The sequence below is a fragment of the Lampetra fluviatilis genome, chromosome 13, assembly GCF_964198595.1.
Source record: "Lampetra fluviatilis chromosome 13, kcLamFluv1.1, whole genome shotgun sequence".
In the NCBI taxonomy this organism is placed as follows: domain Eukaryota; kingdom Metazoa; phylum Chordata; class Hyperoartia; order Petromyzontiformes; family Petromyzontidae; genus Lampetra; species Lampetra fluviatilis.
The window spans coordinates 15,257,912-15,275,806 of record NC_136287.1 but is presented as its reverse complement, the minus strand read 5'-3'; the positions used below and the strand labels follow the sequence as shown (position 1 = coordinate 15,275,806).

Sequence of the window (17,895 nt, the reverse complement as noted above, 5' to 3'; positions counted from 1 at the left end):
TTTACGAGATAACTTGTCAACATGTGTGTCTTGAAGATGATACAAAAAGCTGCTGGCATCTGGACATTACAAATCCGCGTGTTATCACCTTGCACTTTAGCCCTTTAAAAGGCCATTGCCAAATGGCGTGACTTGTTCCAAAGCTCAAACTCCACAACCTTTTGGGCGTGTTTTGACCAAAGCTGCTTTGTTGAAGGCTGCCTTCATTTCGGATGAGCAAGAGAACGGGAGAAATGGTGCTTGGACATTCCATGACTATGATGTTTATGAACACACTCCTCGGCCTGGTTCCCTTCTTGGTCCTCAGTACATGCAGCATCCACAGCAATACAGTTATCAGAACAGTGGCGAGGGGGAAACTACAGGGCTTGCGCATAAACCTCGGTCAGGGCATATCTGTTGAAGCGTTTGTTGGAGTACCCTATGCCAAGCCGCCTATTGGGGACCTCCGGTTCAGAAAGCCAGTGCCTTTGGAGAAATGGGATGGTGTTTATAATGCCACCACCTTCTCACCAGCATGCTACCAGAAGCCGTGGTTTTTGGAGGAAATAAGTTTTGGAAAATTTGACCACTTTGATGAGGATTGCCTTTACTTGAACGTATTCATCCCAGAGGTGAGTGAAAATAAGATGTAATACAGAGTTATGTAATTTCGTGCAGATTTGTCAGGTTAGGCATAAGTCAAGCCTGGAAAAGTATGCTGCTTGTACAGTCGAAAAGTACAGATAGTCCTCTACTTACGATGGAGATGCGTTACGACGACATCGTAAGTCAAAAATATCGTAAGTCGAAGATGGCCTAACCTACCCAGGAGTCTTAAACAATGGTGATAATTTAGCAAAAGAGCAATTTACAGTACCGTACTGTATAATCGATATACTGCATGTATTTATTAATTACAATACTGTATTGCACAGTAAAATGTAAAATAAAAAAAGGTAAATTCTTAGCCTACCTATATGAACTGCAATTTAATAGAAAGTTTTTTCAGGAAATAATTCTATGCTATAAAAAACTTTTAACATGCATTGAACGTATCGCCATCGTAAGATCGAAATATCGTAAGTCGGACCGTCGTAACTCGGGGACTATCTGCTTCGGCACCAGTCACACTTAACAGCTAAAACGCCCAAGCTCAAACTCCATTTTGAAATGGATTTATCTTTGCTGAAATATCATGTATAAAATTATACATTAGTTTTGCCTAATTTGCAACATTTTCACAATCTACACCGTAAATGTCAGCTCTACAGAAATAAATGTTTGCATATTTGTAATAGTTTCCATTCACGTATTCTATGTTTAATATGTGTATTGTTAGAAAATATTACTGGAAAACTTATTAAAACATTTTAGGGAAAACTACACTTGAGAGAACACCAGATTTAGGGACAGTTTTCTTACTTTTTAACCACATGCAGACTCCATGAGATTCTGAAAAAGACGATGCATACGGATTGCACCGAGATACAGAAACATGGAGTGGCAGCTAAAGGAGAGAACATGAAATTACGCCCACTGCGGAGACAGAGATCAGCTCGTGTGGTTTGGGGAGGCTTCATCTACCAGTCGATAGAACATGGATGTGCTATTTTTCCAAAGTTTAATACCTGAGTAATGTCTAAGCCATAGTTTCAATATGTACACTGATCACAATGCAAGCAGAGGCACTGTGGCATCTGGCTCACAATCGGGTTCCGAATTCAAACCCCAGTCGGGGTAAACTCTGCACTCGCCTCCCATGGGGCCAGTAACACGAGTTACTATGTTGTAGGAAGCCATTGGTGGATCTCCTAAAGAGAAAATTGTCTTGACGTGGAATTGTGAGATTTACACGTATGGCTCAGAGCCATAAAGATCAGTTGCACTTTTATGATAATTGAAAGGAACTGTGGGGGCCGACGTCCACCCCACCGCCCTCGCTGGGCACGTGGGGCGCGGTGGCTTACAGCCGCACGGAGTTAACCCACCCACACACGCCCGCGTACACCACAGCGAATGCTAACGCAGGGGCGCGAACACGCTCGCACCTGCGGGCAATTATATCCGAACACGCGCATCCACCACAGCTAACGCAGCGGCGCGAACGCGCGTTTCTCCACACACAAATCACCGACACCACACCGATGCTCTGTGCTAACTTTGATTCGCAGCGCAAACCCCGCACTACCCGGAGGGAATATTCTATGAGCATAGCCTAGCCGACTGCGACCCAAGTCCCCAAATACTCACACGCCCTATCACGTACCTCCCTCGCAGCTGTACTCACGGCGTCGCACGGATGCTGTGAGAGTCTGAGGGAGGATGACGAAAACACCTTTGCCTATCTCTGCCTCGTAGCCGCACTCGCTGGCATCACACGGATGCTGTGAGCGGCTCGAGGAGGCAGGACGGCAGGGAAGGGGGTCTTGGCGACCAAGATGTTGAAGAAGAGTTCTGTTTTGAAAACCTCGGGTTCCCCTTTTTATCCCCCTCGCTTCAAATACCTGGGGTCGCGTTATCCTGCGCGGCCATTCGTGTGCCTCCTGTGATTCTCGCTCGTTTCCCCTCCCTTACACGGAGCATTGCGACGGTTACTTCGCGACCTATTGTCTATGCACCTGTAATCATTAATTTCTGACTCGACCTGTTTAATCTGGAAGGGCATCTGGCTGGCGAATACACACCCTGCCAGTGTGTACTTGGTCTGGGGGAGGTCGTGGCGCTGCGATCCCATGACCTCATGGTCTGCTCTGCTCGCTTATATTTCACCCCAGCCCCCCTACCCGATGACTTGTATGACTCATTGCAGCTGGCCCAGTGAACCTTTGTGCGTGTGTAGTGGCGGTACGCGCTGACATGGGGGGATCGTGTGGGAGCGCGTCGGGTGTGGCTACATCGCGTGGTGTAGTGGCGGTGCGTGCTGACAAGGGGGGGATCGTGTGAGAGCGGGTCGGGTGTGGCTACATCGCGGTCCGCAGGCAGATGTCCACACCGAGGTCCGCATAGGCCCCGCCCCCTGGAGCGGAGGACTATTTAGGGCGATGCACAGCAGCACTCGGGGAGTTGGTAACCAGTAAAGACAGAAGAGGAAGAGATAGGGCCCTGAGACCCCTAGCCCCGATGTCCTTGTAAGGGCCGGGACCCTGTGTGGTTCAGAGGCGAGACCGTGGGACCCGGGGCCGGACGTCCGTGTGAGGGCCGGCTGTGGGACCCAGTGGTCGGGACCCATACCCCAGCCGGGGTGGGTCTGGGAGTTCCCCTGGGAGCTACGGGGCCGGAGAGCCCGCGTGTGTGTAGCCGGGTGGAACGCGTAGCGTAGGCTGTAGTTGGCTACACGTGTCGTTGTGGCTAAAGTGAATGTTAATAAAATTGTGCTACCCGTCAAGTGGTCTCCCGCCGTAATTACTATATTACACGTGCATACAATTTTAAGCCAATTCAGGGGCACCACAATGTGATTTGTCCTGCGAGAGTTGGCCAATCTCCTGGCACCGGGAAACCGCGGGACTTTCCTCCTAGGGACCCTTCGGATGAAAGCCCATTGTGTCAGGCAATCCCCCGCCAGGGCACTACGTGTGTGCGCTGCGGGTGTGTGCTCAGTGTGGGGGCCAGAAGGGAGTCGCGGCGCTTGCAGAGTTGCTCCGAGGCCGTGGCACCACGGAACACCCTTCAGCTTTGCCTTGGCTATATTTTACATGTGAGGGCCATTCTGCACATCTAATGCAAATGCACTCTTAGGTGGACACTGCAGATAAAATGGCGGTGATGGTGTGGATTCATGGTGGCGCTTATCGATACGGGACTGCAGAGGAATACGAAGGAAGATTCTTAGCAGCCGCGGGTGTCATTCTTGTAACTGTAAACTACCGCCTTGGGCCGCTGGGTAAGTGTAGACATGAACAACTCATCACCACGACATCTTTGTCATGTACCTGTGAAACTAGGCTGTAGTACTTGCGTTTAGCCTGGTTTCCACCTGTGGCCACCACCAGGGCCCACTGTTATGAAGAGATGAATGCGTAACAAAGCCAAAGGAAAATAATGGCAAAAGGCACCTCTAAATGAGGAAAAAGGAAAAGCGAGCCGTTTCACTGTGACAGCCACTGAGAGAACAATACTCCGTAAGAGGCTTTCGGGCCACCAGGGTGTCAATACGATAATGCCAAGTAGCACGTGAGAGGCGAGCACCAATCCGCAGCCCTAAATATCTCCGAGGCACCCCAGTCCTAGTGGCCCTGGAGGTAGCCACCGCTCGCGTTGAGTGAGGATTACACTGGGATAGCGGGGACCACCCCCTCATGGTGTCGGCCTCCTGTATACACGCCAGGACCCAAGTCGCTACCTGGTGCTTGGAGGCCGGACCCCCACAATGAAGACCACCAAAAAGGAAGAAGAGCTGGTTCCATTTGTGCCAACTCAAATAATGATTGACATAGGTGAAGGCCCTAACCGGATCGAGCAAGTGGAGATGCGGCTCCCGAGGGGAGCGAAAAGGAGGGGGGCAGAAAGAGGGAAGAATGATCTGCTTGTTCACATGGAATTGTAACAAAACCTTTGCGATAAATCAATGGTAGGTGCAAAGGACGGCGTGGTCCTTGGTGATCACCGTGAAGGGGGGGGGAATGGCCACCGGGGCCTGGAGCTCGCTGATGTAATTACAACCAAGAACACCATCTTGAGATTCTGCAACCTGTCTGAGCAGGTAGCGAGGGGCTCAAATTGGAGGATCCATCAACGTCTTAACCAGCAGATACAAGTCCCAAGGAGCAAGTAGCGTGATCCAGATATCGCAGTATATAGTAGTAAGGTGCAGTACCACGACCAAATTACCACGAGCACAAAATATCACGGTATATAAGCACTGCAATCCACACAGTACCGTGGCCATAATGACCACGGAACTGCAGGCTCCAACACAATCTACCTAATAATAGGTTACTTTAACCTATTCCCAATGCGGGCTTGTGAAGAGAACTGGTGCAAGCCAGAAATCACAAACACCAAAAGTTAGTGTTTCTGATGTCACGTCATGGAGGCGCAAGCCCTTAAGCCTACAGTTTTATCATTATAGATTTCTGGTGCAGAGACTGAGTTCATCACTTCGTCACAGTGAAGTCTGGCCATGACCACCAGGCGAATAACTCATTACTATTAGATTGAGCGACTTTTGATACGGCCGTTATTAATTTCCGAGACATGTCGTTTCATTTCCCCAATGTAACTGCAACCGCAGACATAACTTAGTTTGTCACATTGGGGAAACGAAACGACATGTCTCGGACCGTGTTCGCGAACACAAAGCAGATTTGAAACACGGCAGAACCAATACCTCTGCCGTAGCTGATTACTGCTTGAATGCTATGGACTCACACGACATTGTTTTTTCCGAGACCAAGGTACTCTGCAAACCTTCGGGCTACCATCAAAGATTTGTTCATGTAGCCATCCAGATACATAAACACAGACATAACTTCAACCAAGAAGATGGGTATATATTGAGCAATCATTGGAAAGACGTTATTAACCAGGTAAAGCCTTAACTGGTTGTTGATGTTTCCATTCTACCTGCCGTTGTTAGAAGGTTTTTTTCCGACTCTCTGAGTTACATTGCCAAGTTAAATGTCTTTACATTAACGGGCTAAATGTCTCACTAACAAAGCCAACGTTGCCCCTTTCCCTCGATGTGGCGGTGGCTCTCGTTTTTTAGCAGACTATAACTGGCTGTGATGTGTCTCTCTGTGTGTGTGTCTCGGTTTGTGTGTGTCTCCGTATGTCTCTCTCTCCCTTTGTGTGGATGTGTCTCTCTCTCTCTGGGTGTCTTTGTGTGTGTCTCTGTGTGTCTCTCTCTGTGTATTTCTCTTTATGTATCTCTCTGTGTATGTCTCTCTCGCTTGTGTGTGTCTCTGTCTGTGCATGTGTCTCCTGTTGCGCCCTCTATCCCCCTAGTGGCTGATATACCGTCACTACACATTGACATGCTAATCTCTCACAATCCAATAGCCACCTCCTCAGCACCTTACCCTCTGGCCCGATGCGGCAACCCCTCCACCCCCCTTCGGCTCGAAATATAAGGACTTGTTTCAGCAGCCTGTTTCTCACTCCCACCTGAAGACGGTTGCTTGTGTGGCGATCGAAACGTCGTGATCTATTCTTATTTTTCTACCTACGCGACTTTACCGAAAGAACCAAAGAGTATGGATTCCTGCAGTCACGAAAGCTTAAAATCAAGATGCTGAAACTCTGCCATCATTTTCGGCATTGGTGCCTCTAAGAGATTTCAAAACACCCAGGCCACCAGTAGCATCCGTTTTGATCATTGCATGTGTAGCTATGCATATCACATATAAATGACACGATTCACTCTTGCACGGCAATGTTTATGTTTCTGTAAGTTAATTTTACTTCAAAATTTTAAACAGTATTCTTTCCGAGGCAACGTTCGAAACAGGAAATTAATTCCATTTTATATTGCTTCATGTTCTGCTTTCATCATTTTGGTGACCCAGGTCCCTCTTGCAAACGAGAATCGTCCTGGTCTCTTGGTTTGCCACCTGGTAAAACAAAATCCACTTTAAACTATTCTGTGTTAATATGACTGCCTTTCCCAGGGTGGCTAAGCACTGGAGATGAGCAATCCCGAGGAAACTACGGACTCTGGGATCAACACGCTGCCCTGATGTGGGTGAAACACAACATAGAATCTTTTGGAGGAGACGCAAACCGGGTGACCATATTTGGAGAGAGTTCCGGCGGTGGAGGCACAGGCTTGCATCTCTTCTCTCAGCACAGCCAAGGTGGAGCTTACACTGATAATGGCCTTCAAAGACTGCCATTTTCTTTGCTAAAATACATGTGACCATCACTGTAACAGGTAAAGCCAAAGCAAAGTGTGCGATACACTGAAACCAGAAAGTATATATTTTTATAAACACGCAGGCTCATGATCCATGTCCACCAGTGGATTCACGATGGTTGTTAAATGTGAAGACACTTGTGGGAGTGCTCTTGGACATTTTGGTGTGCAAGTAGACGCCATGTCCATATTGAGGAGCCAAGGGCTGATGAAGGACGTTGAGGGGGGGCCTCAGCATGTGGCAAAAATTAGGAGCAGCCGTTTCATTTATGCTGTGTTCTCACACCCACAATGAGCGAGTCATGCTAGTGTTATGTAGCAGCGCCGACTGGCGACTAGGAGTAGCAATTGCGTGTGTACCTACCAGAGGTGTGGACTCGAGTCATGTGACTTGGACTCGAGTCAGACTCGAGTCATGAATTTGATGACTTGCGACTCGACTTGGACTTGCATAACAATGACTTTGTCCCACCTCTGGTACCTACCCAAGGGGAAGATCTGGGGCAAGGCTCATGGAAGGGATCCATCTTTAAGCTCCCAGAACCAGCTCGATGGTTCTAGAAGGGGGGCGTGGCCAGGGCGTGGCCGGGCTCCGCTTGAAGGATAAAAGGGGCGAGAGAGGAAACTCGGGGCTGTCCGTTATAACCGTCATTGCTAGGCGGTCAGTGTTGTGTTACGTGCTAGCGAACGTAACAGTGTAAGTTGTGAGTAATAAATAAGACGGTGCCTCTACAGTTTATTGTCTCCGGAGTCGTACATTACACTAGTAACGAGTGGATTCGTGTAGGAGACGTTTCCCATGTTGATTGTGCTTGCGTGTCTCCAGGACTCTTCCAGGCGGCCGTGTCTCAGAGTGGTTGTGCACTAGCTCATTGGGCCATCCTCCTTCCCCCCTGGAAAGCTTCAGATACAGCAGCGCAGCTGGCAAATGCCCTGCAGTGTCCAACATCCCCCACCAAGGACATGATCACGTGCTTAAAAACCAAACCCGCAGAGGTGTTTCATGACGTTGATGTGAAGGTAAGGCACAGGGAGAGACAAAATCACCATGTATGTCCCGGATCTCATCAGGTCCCAGAAGCTGAGCGGGGTAGAGCCTGCTTAATACTTGTATAGTGAGTTCAACTGAGTCGCAGACGTATACTTGGAGGCAACACATTAATTTAACTCCAACACAAAGGGGTAACTTCCCCTAACAGAATAACAACCTATGGTGGTGACCACCAGGCTAACTACACTAGTTACAACGTAACTGCTACTACGGGCCGGGACCACAGCTCGGGTCCAAGTCCACGTGTTGGAGACTTGTTGATCAGAGAACGTAGAACGTAGACATAGACGAAGGTTTCTTCAGGATGAACAACAACGCCGGTCCCTCTGGGGTACCCAGCATATATTCTCTGCGGATTGGCTGAATCCGCATTTGGCCACGACCACCTTCCAGAATCCTCGAGCAGGATCTGGACCCTGACCACCCCTAGCCCCCACTTGGGGCCCCTTTGTAGACTTAACTGGTCACGTGTCCTCTCGGGTCAACCAGAGTGCCGTGGCCTTTAGTAACCTCATTCCTACGGCCGGCACTCCCACACCCTGTCCTGTAGGGCTGACACTGGCACGCCAAGCGTGGTGCCATCCAGCACTATCAATCAGCGCTCACCGAGCCACTCTAGGGCCAATTCTCCACTCACACTGCTGTGGTGTCCGCGATGTCGTTAAACCGCACGCCGTGCCTCTCTAGGGCCGGCACTGCACAGTGACATCCCGCAATGTCACTCCACTTGGATAGGAAACTGTAGTAGCATACCAGGCTTGGGCTGCAAGTTACTTAATAATTAGCATTGCAACTAAATATTGAATATATTTGTGTGGAGGTTGTCACTTTCTTTTGAATTGCTTTTATTCAGCTATTCCAGTTTCCCAAACTTAAAATACTAATTAATGGTACAGGATTGACTAAACATTCCGATTGCCGGACCCTCCTGAAAGGGAGTGGCTGGACTAAGTGTGGCTTTCCTGGGTAATTGAAAGTAAAGGTGCAGCCCATGCAAATCTATTTCTCGTGCCAGTGCTGGCAGTAGAGCCTCGACTGGAGTCAGCTCTAGAGGGCATTTGGACTCCTCTTACAAGCTGACCAAACGTGTTGTAAGAGGTGGGCATACCCACACTTTCCCCCACCATACGGGACCTGCCAATTGAGACATGGGGGATTACAGAAACGTGCGCCATTGTTTCAACTGCCGCGTTGGGAGAGCGAGCTGATCGCACCTGCCTACAAGCACAACGTTCCCCTATGCAGGTTCGTGCTCGGCCAGGATAATGAATGGTGTCATGGTCAATGGATGGACTGATGCACTCCGTGCTTATGGCAATTTCACCGATACAATCCCTGCAATTCGCATTGTAAATTCGGGCTATTGCACCTTTTCAAATGTTGAATAGTTTAAGTGCATCTTATAAATGTGTTTAGTGCTAAACTTAAATTGAGTTGTAATTAGCAGTTTGCCCTATTTATATTTTTAGACCATCTGTACAATGCAGATCATTCAAGGATAATTCTAGATTTGAAGCTTTCGTGACTGCAAGGAATCATCTTCTTAGGTTTTTTCGGTAAAGTCACGTAGAAAGTAAAATAAAATAAAAACAAAAATCACGACGTTTCGGAGGCAACACAAGTCTCCGTCATCAGGTGGGACCTTCACAGCCAGATTAGCTGTATCAAGTGAGGCAATGATTCAAGATGTAATCCCTTAAAAGCGAGTTGAGGGGGGAGGGAGAGGGAGGGGGGAGCTCATCAGACTATGGTAGCCAATGAAAGGAACGTATCGGGAGGGAGGGGGGGCGAGGCCAAAAGGGTGGGCGATGGACGTGGAAGCGCTTGTGCCCAAGCGGCCAATTACTGCACACGCCAACAAAATGGAGCGATTGTGCGCAAGCGGCCAGCCACTGCACCCGCCAACACAATGGGCAGAGAGGAGGAGGGGGAGGTCTAATACACATGATAGACAAAAGAACGAAAATGATGATGGGTACAAACTTAGGGGGAGCTCCCCCCCGCCCCCCCCCTCCCTCCCGATACGTTCCATTCATTGGCTACCATAGTCTGATGAGCTCCCCCTAAGTTTGTACCCATCATCATTTTCGTTCTTTTGTCTATCATGTGTATTAGACCTCCCCCTCCTCCTCTCTGCCCATTGTGTTGGCGGGTGCAGTGGCTGGCCGCTTGCGCACAATCGCTCCATTGTGTTGGCGTGTGCAGTAATTGGCCGCTTGGGCACAAGCGCTTCCACGTCCATCGCCCACCCTTTTGGCCTCGCCCCCCCTCCCTCCCGATACGTTCCTTTCATTGGCTACCATAGTCTGATGAGCTCCCCCCTCCCTCTCCCTCCCCCCTCAACTCGCTTTTAAGGGATTACATCTTGAATCATTGCCTCACTTGATACAGCTAATCTGGCTGTGACGGTCCCACCTGATGACGGAGACTTGTGTTGCCTCCGAAACGTCGTGATTTTTGTTTTTATTTTATTTTACTTTCTACGTGACTTTACCGAAAAAACCTAAGAAGAACATTCAAGGATAGTCTACCACATAACCAATCATCTGAAGTTATTGTATATAATTTCTATAATCGGGGACTATGTCCAGTCGACATTCGCTTTGCTACTGTAGTGCTAGTCTTGCAGCGAATGACCTGTATGGTTCTTGCTCAATATTTGTTTTTTAATCTGGGCAGGGTCCACCGATGATTTCACCTTGGGCACCAGTTATTGATGAAGATTTTATTGAAAGAAACCCAAGGGAACTTCTCCAGAGGGGTGAACACTCAAAAGTGCCACTGATGATCGGAGTGGTGAAGGACGAATTAGCTGAGGAATGGCGTAAGTAAACACCGTGGCACCTCACATATACATTAGTTGTGAGGCGCCCCAGTATAGAACAGATACGTAGCTCTGTAAATGTCGTAGGCCACGTTTTTAGAATCTCCGATTCCTCGCGGAATTTATACACAGGGAATGCATAACTTTTCGCAAGAATATACGAATGATACTGAGCAGCCGTAAGTCTGCCATCACTCCGTCACATGGCTACTGCGCAGGAGGAGAGGCCTCTGTGTGTCGTTCTCTTTGTCTCTTCTGTGATTGTTGGAGTGGTTGTGTTTTCGCGTGTATCGTTGGTGCACTTTTTGTGATGCCCGATTGCGGCGGATTGTTTGATGGTTAAGTGCATGTTGTGTATGGTTAACATTATCTATAACGATATAATAAACTAGTAGAACAGTTACAACACTGTTTAACACGTAGGCTGTCGTGACCAATATCATCCATAGTTGTAATTACTGGCGAAACGTCGTACTCAGATTGTAAATGTCGTGGCTTGGCTCTCCAAAACACCGGTGTGTTGTACTAGTGACGAATTGCACGTTCTGTTTACGTGACAACCCTTACTAGTTGGCTGTGTCAAGTGGCGGTGGGTTTTAACAACACATTTATATATTTACATGATCTAACCCAAAAAGTTAAAACAATGCTGTGCTCACCTCTGCCACGTGAGCTCCTTTCTCACGAGGCTCCCGTTAAATTATGGGATAATTTCACGGAGGTGACCACAACCGATGTAATACACGAGGGTGTCCACCTCATCAGACGTTAAGTTTGCTCTTCTTGAAAAGCGAACTGCAAAACAGCGTCCATCGAAATTGGCGCCAAAATCGACATCGCAGCCGATTGGCTGGTGAAGCGATGACGTCATTTGTAGTGTGAGCCGAGAGCACCCGTCATGCCCCTTCGTGTCCCCCACCTCGGTCCATCTGGAACCTTCCAGAAGGTTCCTCTAATCTCCTTTCCACCAACTCTGTACCTTCGTTTCTTTCTCACTTGTCACCCTGGCCAGCGGCTGATTTGGCCACCTAATGCACAAATGGCGCATCAAAGATTTGGCGGCCTACAAGTGCGGCCACGAATCCCAAACGATCGACCACATTGTAAACAGCTGCTGTCTTCACTCTTTTAAAGGAGGAACGGACGAAATCCACTCAGTCTGAACAGACAATTGAGTGGATAACAAATCTAAAATTACATCTTTAATCAATAAGAGTTTTTTTGGGATTAGATCGCGTAAATATATAAAGGTGTCGTTAAATCCGCCACCACCCGACACAGCCAACTAGGAAGGGCTGTCACATAAACAGAACATGCCAATTCGTTGGAGAGCTCAAGCCACATTTGCAATCTGAGTACGACGTTTCGCCAGTAATTACAACTAGCTTCATCAGGCGACAGCCAGATTTGTGGAGAAGTCCACCCGTTTTGTTCCATACATAGAGGTGTAGATGTGGTGACCACGCTTGTGTGCTCTTCTTTAGCAAAGTGGGATTCATGAGTCAACGTACATTATGCATACGCATTATGCGAGCACATTGATATTGTCCTTCCTGTCCATTGCCTGTGCTAAAATAGCCGTACCAACGGGAATCCCTATTGAAGTATGGTGGCCTGTATAGGCATGCATTTAAACAATGTATGATTTGATTATTCGCTTCTACGCAGCACTAAGTCGGTAGGTATTTGAACGGATAAAATTATTTGTATTTCTTTCAATTTCGATAGATTCTCTAATTGGTCTTGGCCAGTCGTAACTAGTTTTGCACAGAACTTCAACATTATCAAAATAAATTGAGTGTCCTTGTTGGCACGCGTGTTCTGCTACTGCTGACAGTTGTATTTGGGAGTATTTAATATTTATTTGGTGTTCATTTAGTCTCGTACTGATCATTCATCCTGTCTGCCCAACATAGCATTTGCCACAAGTGTGATTAATCCGGTACACCCCTTCTGTTGATAGCTTTGGTAATACATCTTTTGTACCAGATATTAATGTCTGTATTTTATGTACATCTTTAATCTGCTATGAATCCATACGAAAGAGGAAGACTCTCCCTCCTATTTCCCGTAAAATCTATCCCAAGTCCTCAGCCAACCATCTGCTTTATGCTGTCTGTCTGCGGCTATGGGGAGTCCATCTCAGAACAATTGATGCCCAATCCACGTTCGTGGCAATTTTCATAATCGATGCTATTTTGGGACAAATTTTAACATATCTCACCCCCGCAATCAGCGGGCCTTACCTGGTAAAATAAAAAAATATAGTTTAGTTTTTGTGTGAAAGATTTTCCCTCAGCTGAGATGAAAAACTTTGCTTTGCAATTCTGCGGCAGTAGTTTGGATATTGGTTTCACTGTTGTGATTCATCATAAGTCCAGTCTAGACGAGCTATCCTGATACCATGTGCAAAGCTTAATCTTCTATAAAGGCCCGAAGACATGTGTTTTTATATAGACCACACTTTAACCTCTTCCAAAATAAACCCCATTATTGTGTTGGTGCTAAATGTTTCTGAACTAATGTTCCACACTGCAGCAGACAGCCCGACCATGACAAGACCTGAATTTGAAGAACAGATGAAAAATTGGGTAAACAGATTTCAAGAAAACAAAGAAGCCACTTATGAAGCACTACTCTATGAATACACTGACCACGTCAACCCAGAGGATGAAGAAATCATACGGGAAAAATTCATTGAGGTGATTGGCCACGGCTATCGTGTTGACTGAAACCTCTTGAGTACCAAGTAACTTTCTCTCTCTCCCCGTTCTCCATGACCTCTCTGCTGCGTATGGTCCTCTTCGCGCATCTCCATGGCGATGTGGACATCTTCCTGTCTCCACTCTTACCTCAGATTTAACAAGTGTGCGGCAGCACTGCATGCACAAAAACCTTCAGTCTCATCCAGACCGGCAGTGCAAAAAAATGCCCGTGTGGCCATGTCGTTCAGGCACCGAATCGATTTGAAAAAACGTAGCTCCCAACAGGCGACAGTGAAACATTCAACTGTAGATCAGTTCCTCTCTGATTTGGACTGACGAGTCCTCACTGTTCAATGCTGCCTTATGCCTCAGCACCCCATCTCTCCTCTCCACCCGTATATTCCATGTCAAGGCCTGTGTTCGTCTCAGAAGCGTCTCAGCTAGGGGTGTCGCACAAGGCTCAATCCTAGGCCCTTTCCAAATCCACACACGGAACTCATGACGCAGTGCCACAGCCTCCACTGCTTGTACTTATTTAGAACGCAACCTCGCACTTTCCCACCACCATCATTGTTCAGTATTCTTGCGCCGTGTGGTGCTGTGCCGCGGTTGTGCAGATGAAGTCGGACTACGAGTACATCGCGCCCGCGCTGTACCACGCCGAGGGCCATGCCCGCGGTGGCTCTGCCACCTTCGTGTACACGTTCAACTACCGCACACACAGCTCCCCATGGGCCCCGTGGTACGGTAAGAATGAATACACGCACACCTGTCTGCTATAGACGCCACACTGAGCGTTACACTGGAACATCTCAGAAATCCAAACGTGGCGTGTAGATGAGGGAGATAACCAGATGGAAGCTCCATAGGGCCACCTAATAGAAGTGTTTCTCATCTCTTCAGCAGGTGGACACATACGCTGGCCACAGCAATCATTGATATATTTTGGCTCCATACACAATAACTCCAGAGATGTTACCTACTTCTGTCAGTACTGTATTAACACGTGAATGATTTAGTCTCCGAGTGAACATGAAAAGTAATGTTTTAAAGCGGCTTTAAGTGTTCTATGAATTCTAAATTGGACCATATTTTACCTTTATCTGCAGGAGTGCCACATGGTGAAGAGCTGTATTACGAGTTTGGAACACCACTGTGGAACGATAGCATGCCCTGCCCTTGGACCTGTGGTGCTATCACACACTGGCACAACCGACAATCGTCTTGGCTGGAATCGGATAAACAGATGAGCCACTTCTTTATTCAACTGGTCACAAACTTCGCAAAATATCAGTAAGAAATGTGTAATGCTGTCAGTATACAATCATAGCAAAGTTGTGATCTATAATGCAGTAGAACTCCTCTTATCCACGACTCCTGTTATCCATGGGCCCTGGCCGATCTGTGATCGTTGTCATCTACAGGTATATTCTTCCTTAAATCTGTTTATTCACAGGTAAGAGTGGTTATCCACAAATAATCCGGGTCAAATAAATTCGTGGCTGATGCCTTCATGATATCTTAACTCTGCAACTCTCTCCTCTATGGCCTCCCTAGATCCCCGCATACCCGAGATGATTCAAACATTTTCTGTCAGACTGAAAATCCACCTCCGTAAATGTGACCATATCACCACAAACCTCTAATCCCCCCACTGGCTGCCACTTCAGTCCCAGGTCAACTTTAAAGATCCTCCAGATTCATCCTTGCCGACCTCTCCCCACTTGTCTTGATGTAGCTGCTGCTGTGCTCACACACCACAGATCTCCTTTGTAAAGTAGCTCGACAACTGTATAAACTAGACAATCCGTGTAACAAATCACAAACACGATTTCTCTGCTTCAGCAACGAAGGCCGTCTTTCCAAGCCCAGTCAACCTTTGCTCAGTGAATGGTTGTTCATTCTCCTCTGCTGCCCTCAGTCTGGAACTTCCGTCTCCCAGCCATTCATGACTAACTCCGAGCTCAAGTCCAGACCTTCCTCTTTTCATATACCTGAAACTGCCTCTAAATGGCTGTTAAATAAATGACAACTCTTTTGTACAGCATCCTGAAGTGTTTAACACGTAGGCTTTCGCAACCAATATTATTCATAATCAACGTTGTTGGGTTTAGATGGCGAATTGCCCGATGATGCTGGATGCAATTACCAGCGAAACGTCGTACTCAAATTGTAAATGTTGTGGTTTCGCGCTTCAACACACCGGTGGGCTAAAGCAGTGAACTAATTTGTCTTTTGTCAACGTGACACTTTTTTACTGATTGGCCGTGTCGGGTGGTGGAGGGTTACGACACATTTATAAATGACGCGATCTAAACCCAAAAACATTGATTATGAATCCTGAAGTGTGGTTGCATTTATTACAATCTAATTGTATTTAACTATGATACGTCCAAATTCATAACTGCATGAGTCTAGCTCATAAATCCCAAGGAAAAAATCCCATCAAGCCGTTATCCTGCTGCCCTCTCCATGGTGGTACCGCCTGCCACTTCAGTCCAATTCGTGGCAAAAAATGTTTATTATGGTACCACGTTCCATAACCTTTCATTATTCCCTCTAAAACAGCGGCGCTTCAAGAAGTGTGGTTATGGGATTTAGTGCCGATTGAAAGCTGTTGTCGATGTAATTCCCAAAGTGCGACATCGTAACGCCAGTGTGCACCACACATGCGGTCACTCCTAAACGTGCCAAGGAGAGGCAGCTGGCATTCCATGTTTCCATTTTCCAGGCGAGTTATGACATTCAGAGTGAAGCAGCAGATTGGAGAAGGGCAGATGACCCCACAAAGTGGGCACGAACTGTCACCAAGCAACAGCAATATATTAATGAGTTGGCACAACTCAGATGCAGTTAGTTACCAGCTTAAGATTATTCACAATTAGCTCATTTGTGCTATGGAACATTGCCCTAAACATCCATCCTCTTTCAAGGTGTTATTGAAGAATGTTACATTTGTGCTTGTGCAGCACTGCCAATGCAGTATTACAAAATATATAAAATAGTGAGGTAATACATACTTTTCAAACATTCGCATTTGGTATTTATCTTTTAAAAGCCTCTTGGATCAACCCTGCTCCAATTCCTCGAAATACATTGTGGCTCCTTCATAAAAAAGATAAATCCTACCAATGTCCAGGCGCCTGGCTTGTCACAAGAATATTCAGTATAGTACTCTTAAAGAAAATCTAAGAAAAAATCACTTTGGGTTCCTTCTTAAAAAAACAAATCACGCGACCCATGACCTGTTGCCAGCTGATCTATCACCTTCGTGCCCGTGTATGTTGCTGTCAGTTATCACTCGTAGCACAGCTCTAAAAGCGAGACCCCATGTTCCATTTGGCCTTGCGCTCTATTTTAAACGAGGGCCCCTATGTTAATGTCCACTACTTTAAACCTAATTTCCATCAATCATCTCAAAAGGGAGACCTACACCAGTGTACGTTCACCTATAAAGCAAATGCTGCAGATCTGCTCATTCACCCACAACGCTGCACCTACCTGGGACACCTTTGCCGTCCCTTCCGCAGTCAACACGTCCCCCATAAACTCGCACTCTACAACATGGACACTTTGCTTAGACTGAATGCTTCTGATTGTTGTTTCCTCCTCATTTGAGTTTTCCAGTAGCATTCTCAATATTTGTTAGATTTGCCTGTAAGTGCAATGACAATCTGTCATGTGGCTTGGTTAACATTACAGAAGTACTGACCATTGCATAGACTTGTAACGATGTGCTTTCTCGCAATTATACCACTTGGTATGACTATTCGATGTAACAAACAATATTCTTTAGGCTTGTGCTCAATGCAACACCAGAGTTGGCTGTAGCATGCGGACTCCTTGCATTGTACAAATAGGAAATTATACTCTTGCATGCACGGTTCAACACATGTGTCACGAGCGCAGTATTTGATTGTGATTAACCAACCAATGCCTTCTTGCGTTGCCTAACCAAGCATCCCTTTGCTCAGTGATCCGACGCCCGCAATGCTGAACATGAGCACTGCCTGGCCAACATTTGATCTTCGACAGCGCAAATATCTACACATCGACACAACATCTGAAGCTCGAAGTGACTTGAGGGCACGAGAAATGTATTTTTGGAATAACTATTTTCCGAAAGTCATCAACAGGACCTCGCCAGAGTCGTGCAGGAGCTCAGCAAATACATTCCATTCTGGAGCTGTGGAGTTTTTTGTTGCTTGTGCATTGCTTTTGCTACACCTGCAAGGTTGAGTTGGGAAGTCTCCCATCGGAGCAGAAATGTTAAAATTTCAAAATTGTGCCTTTTGATATTAAAAGATAGCCTCGAAGTTAATGTCAAACGTGTTCACATAATTGCATTGTCAGCCAACTGATTTGTTAAATAATATATGTAATGTTACAAATCCGATCGACCGGCACTGTGGCTACAGAGTATCTCGCTCTGAGGCTGAGAGTTCAATTCCAGCCTGATGGTGAAGTTTACTGTTCATCC

General features: G+C 46.9%; 1 protein-coding gene across 1 annotated transcript; it reads left to right on the top strand.

The window, feature by feature from the left end:
- Positions 1-197: 197 nt before the first annotated feature.
- LOC144935355 (cholinesterase-like) lies at positions 198-17,654 on the top strand. The gene is made up of 9 exons (XM_078861915.1): positions 198-614; positions 3,721-3,865; positions 6,591-6,776; positions 7,662-7,855; positions 10,566-10,710; positions 13,249-13,412; positions 14,033-14,162; positions 14,525-14,708; positions 17,390-17,654. Exons 1-9 carry the CDS (start codon positions 213-215, stop codon positions 17,652-17,654), a joined length of 1,815 nt encoding a protein of 604 aa, XP_078718041.1. The 5' UTR covers positions 198-212.
- Positions 17,655-17,895: the final 241 nt, after the last annotated feature.

Excerpts from the sequence above, each read along its gene's own strand:
- LOC144935355 (XM_078861915.1), top strand. The coding sequence starts at position 213 with ATGAGCAAGAGAACGGGAGAAATGGTGCTTGGACATTCCATGACTATG. Across the intron at positions 6,777-7,661 it reads CTTCTCTCAGCACAGCCAAG|GACTCTTCCAGGCGGCCGTG; the intron begins GTGGAGCTTACA and ends GCGTGTCTCCAG. Across the intron at positions 14,709-17,389 it reads ACAAACTTCGCAAAATATCA|TGATCCGACGCCCGCAATGC; the intron begins GTAAGAAATGTG and ends CCCTTTGCTCAG.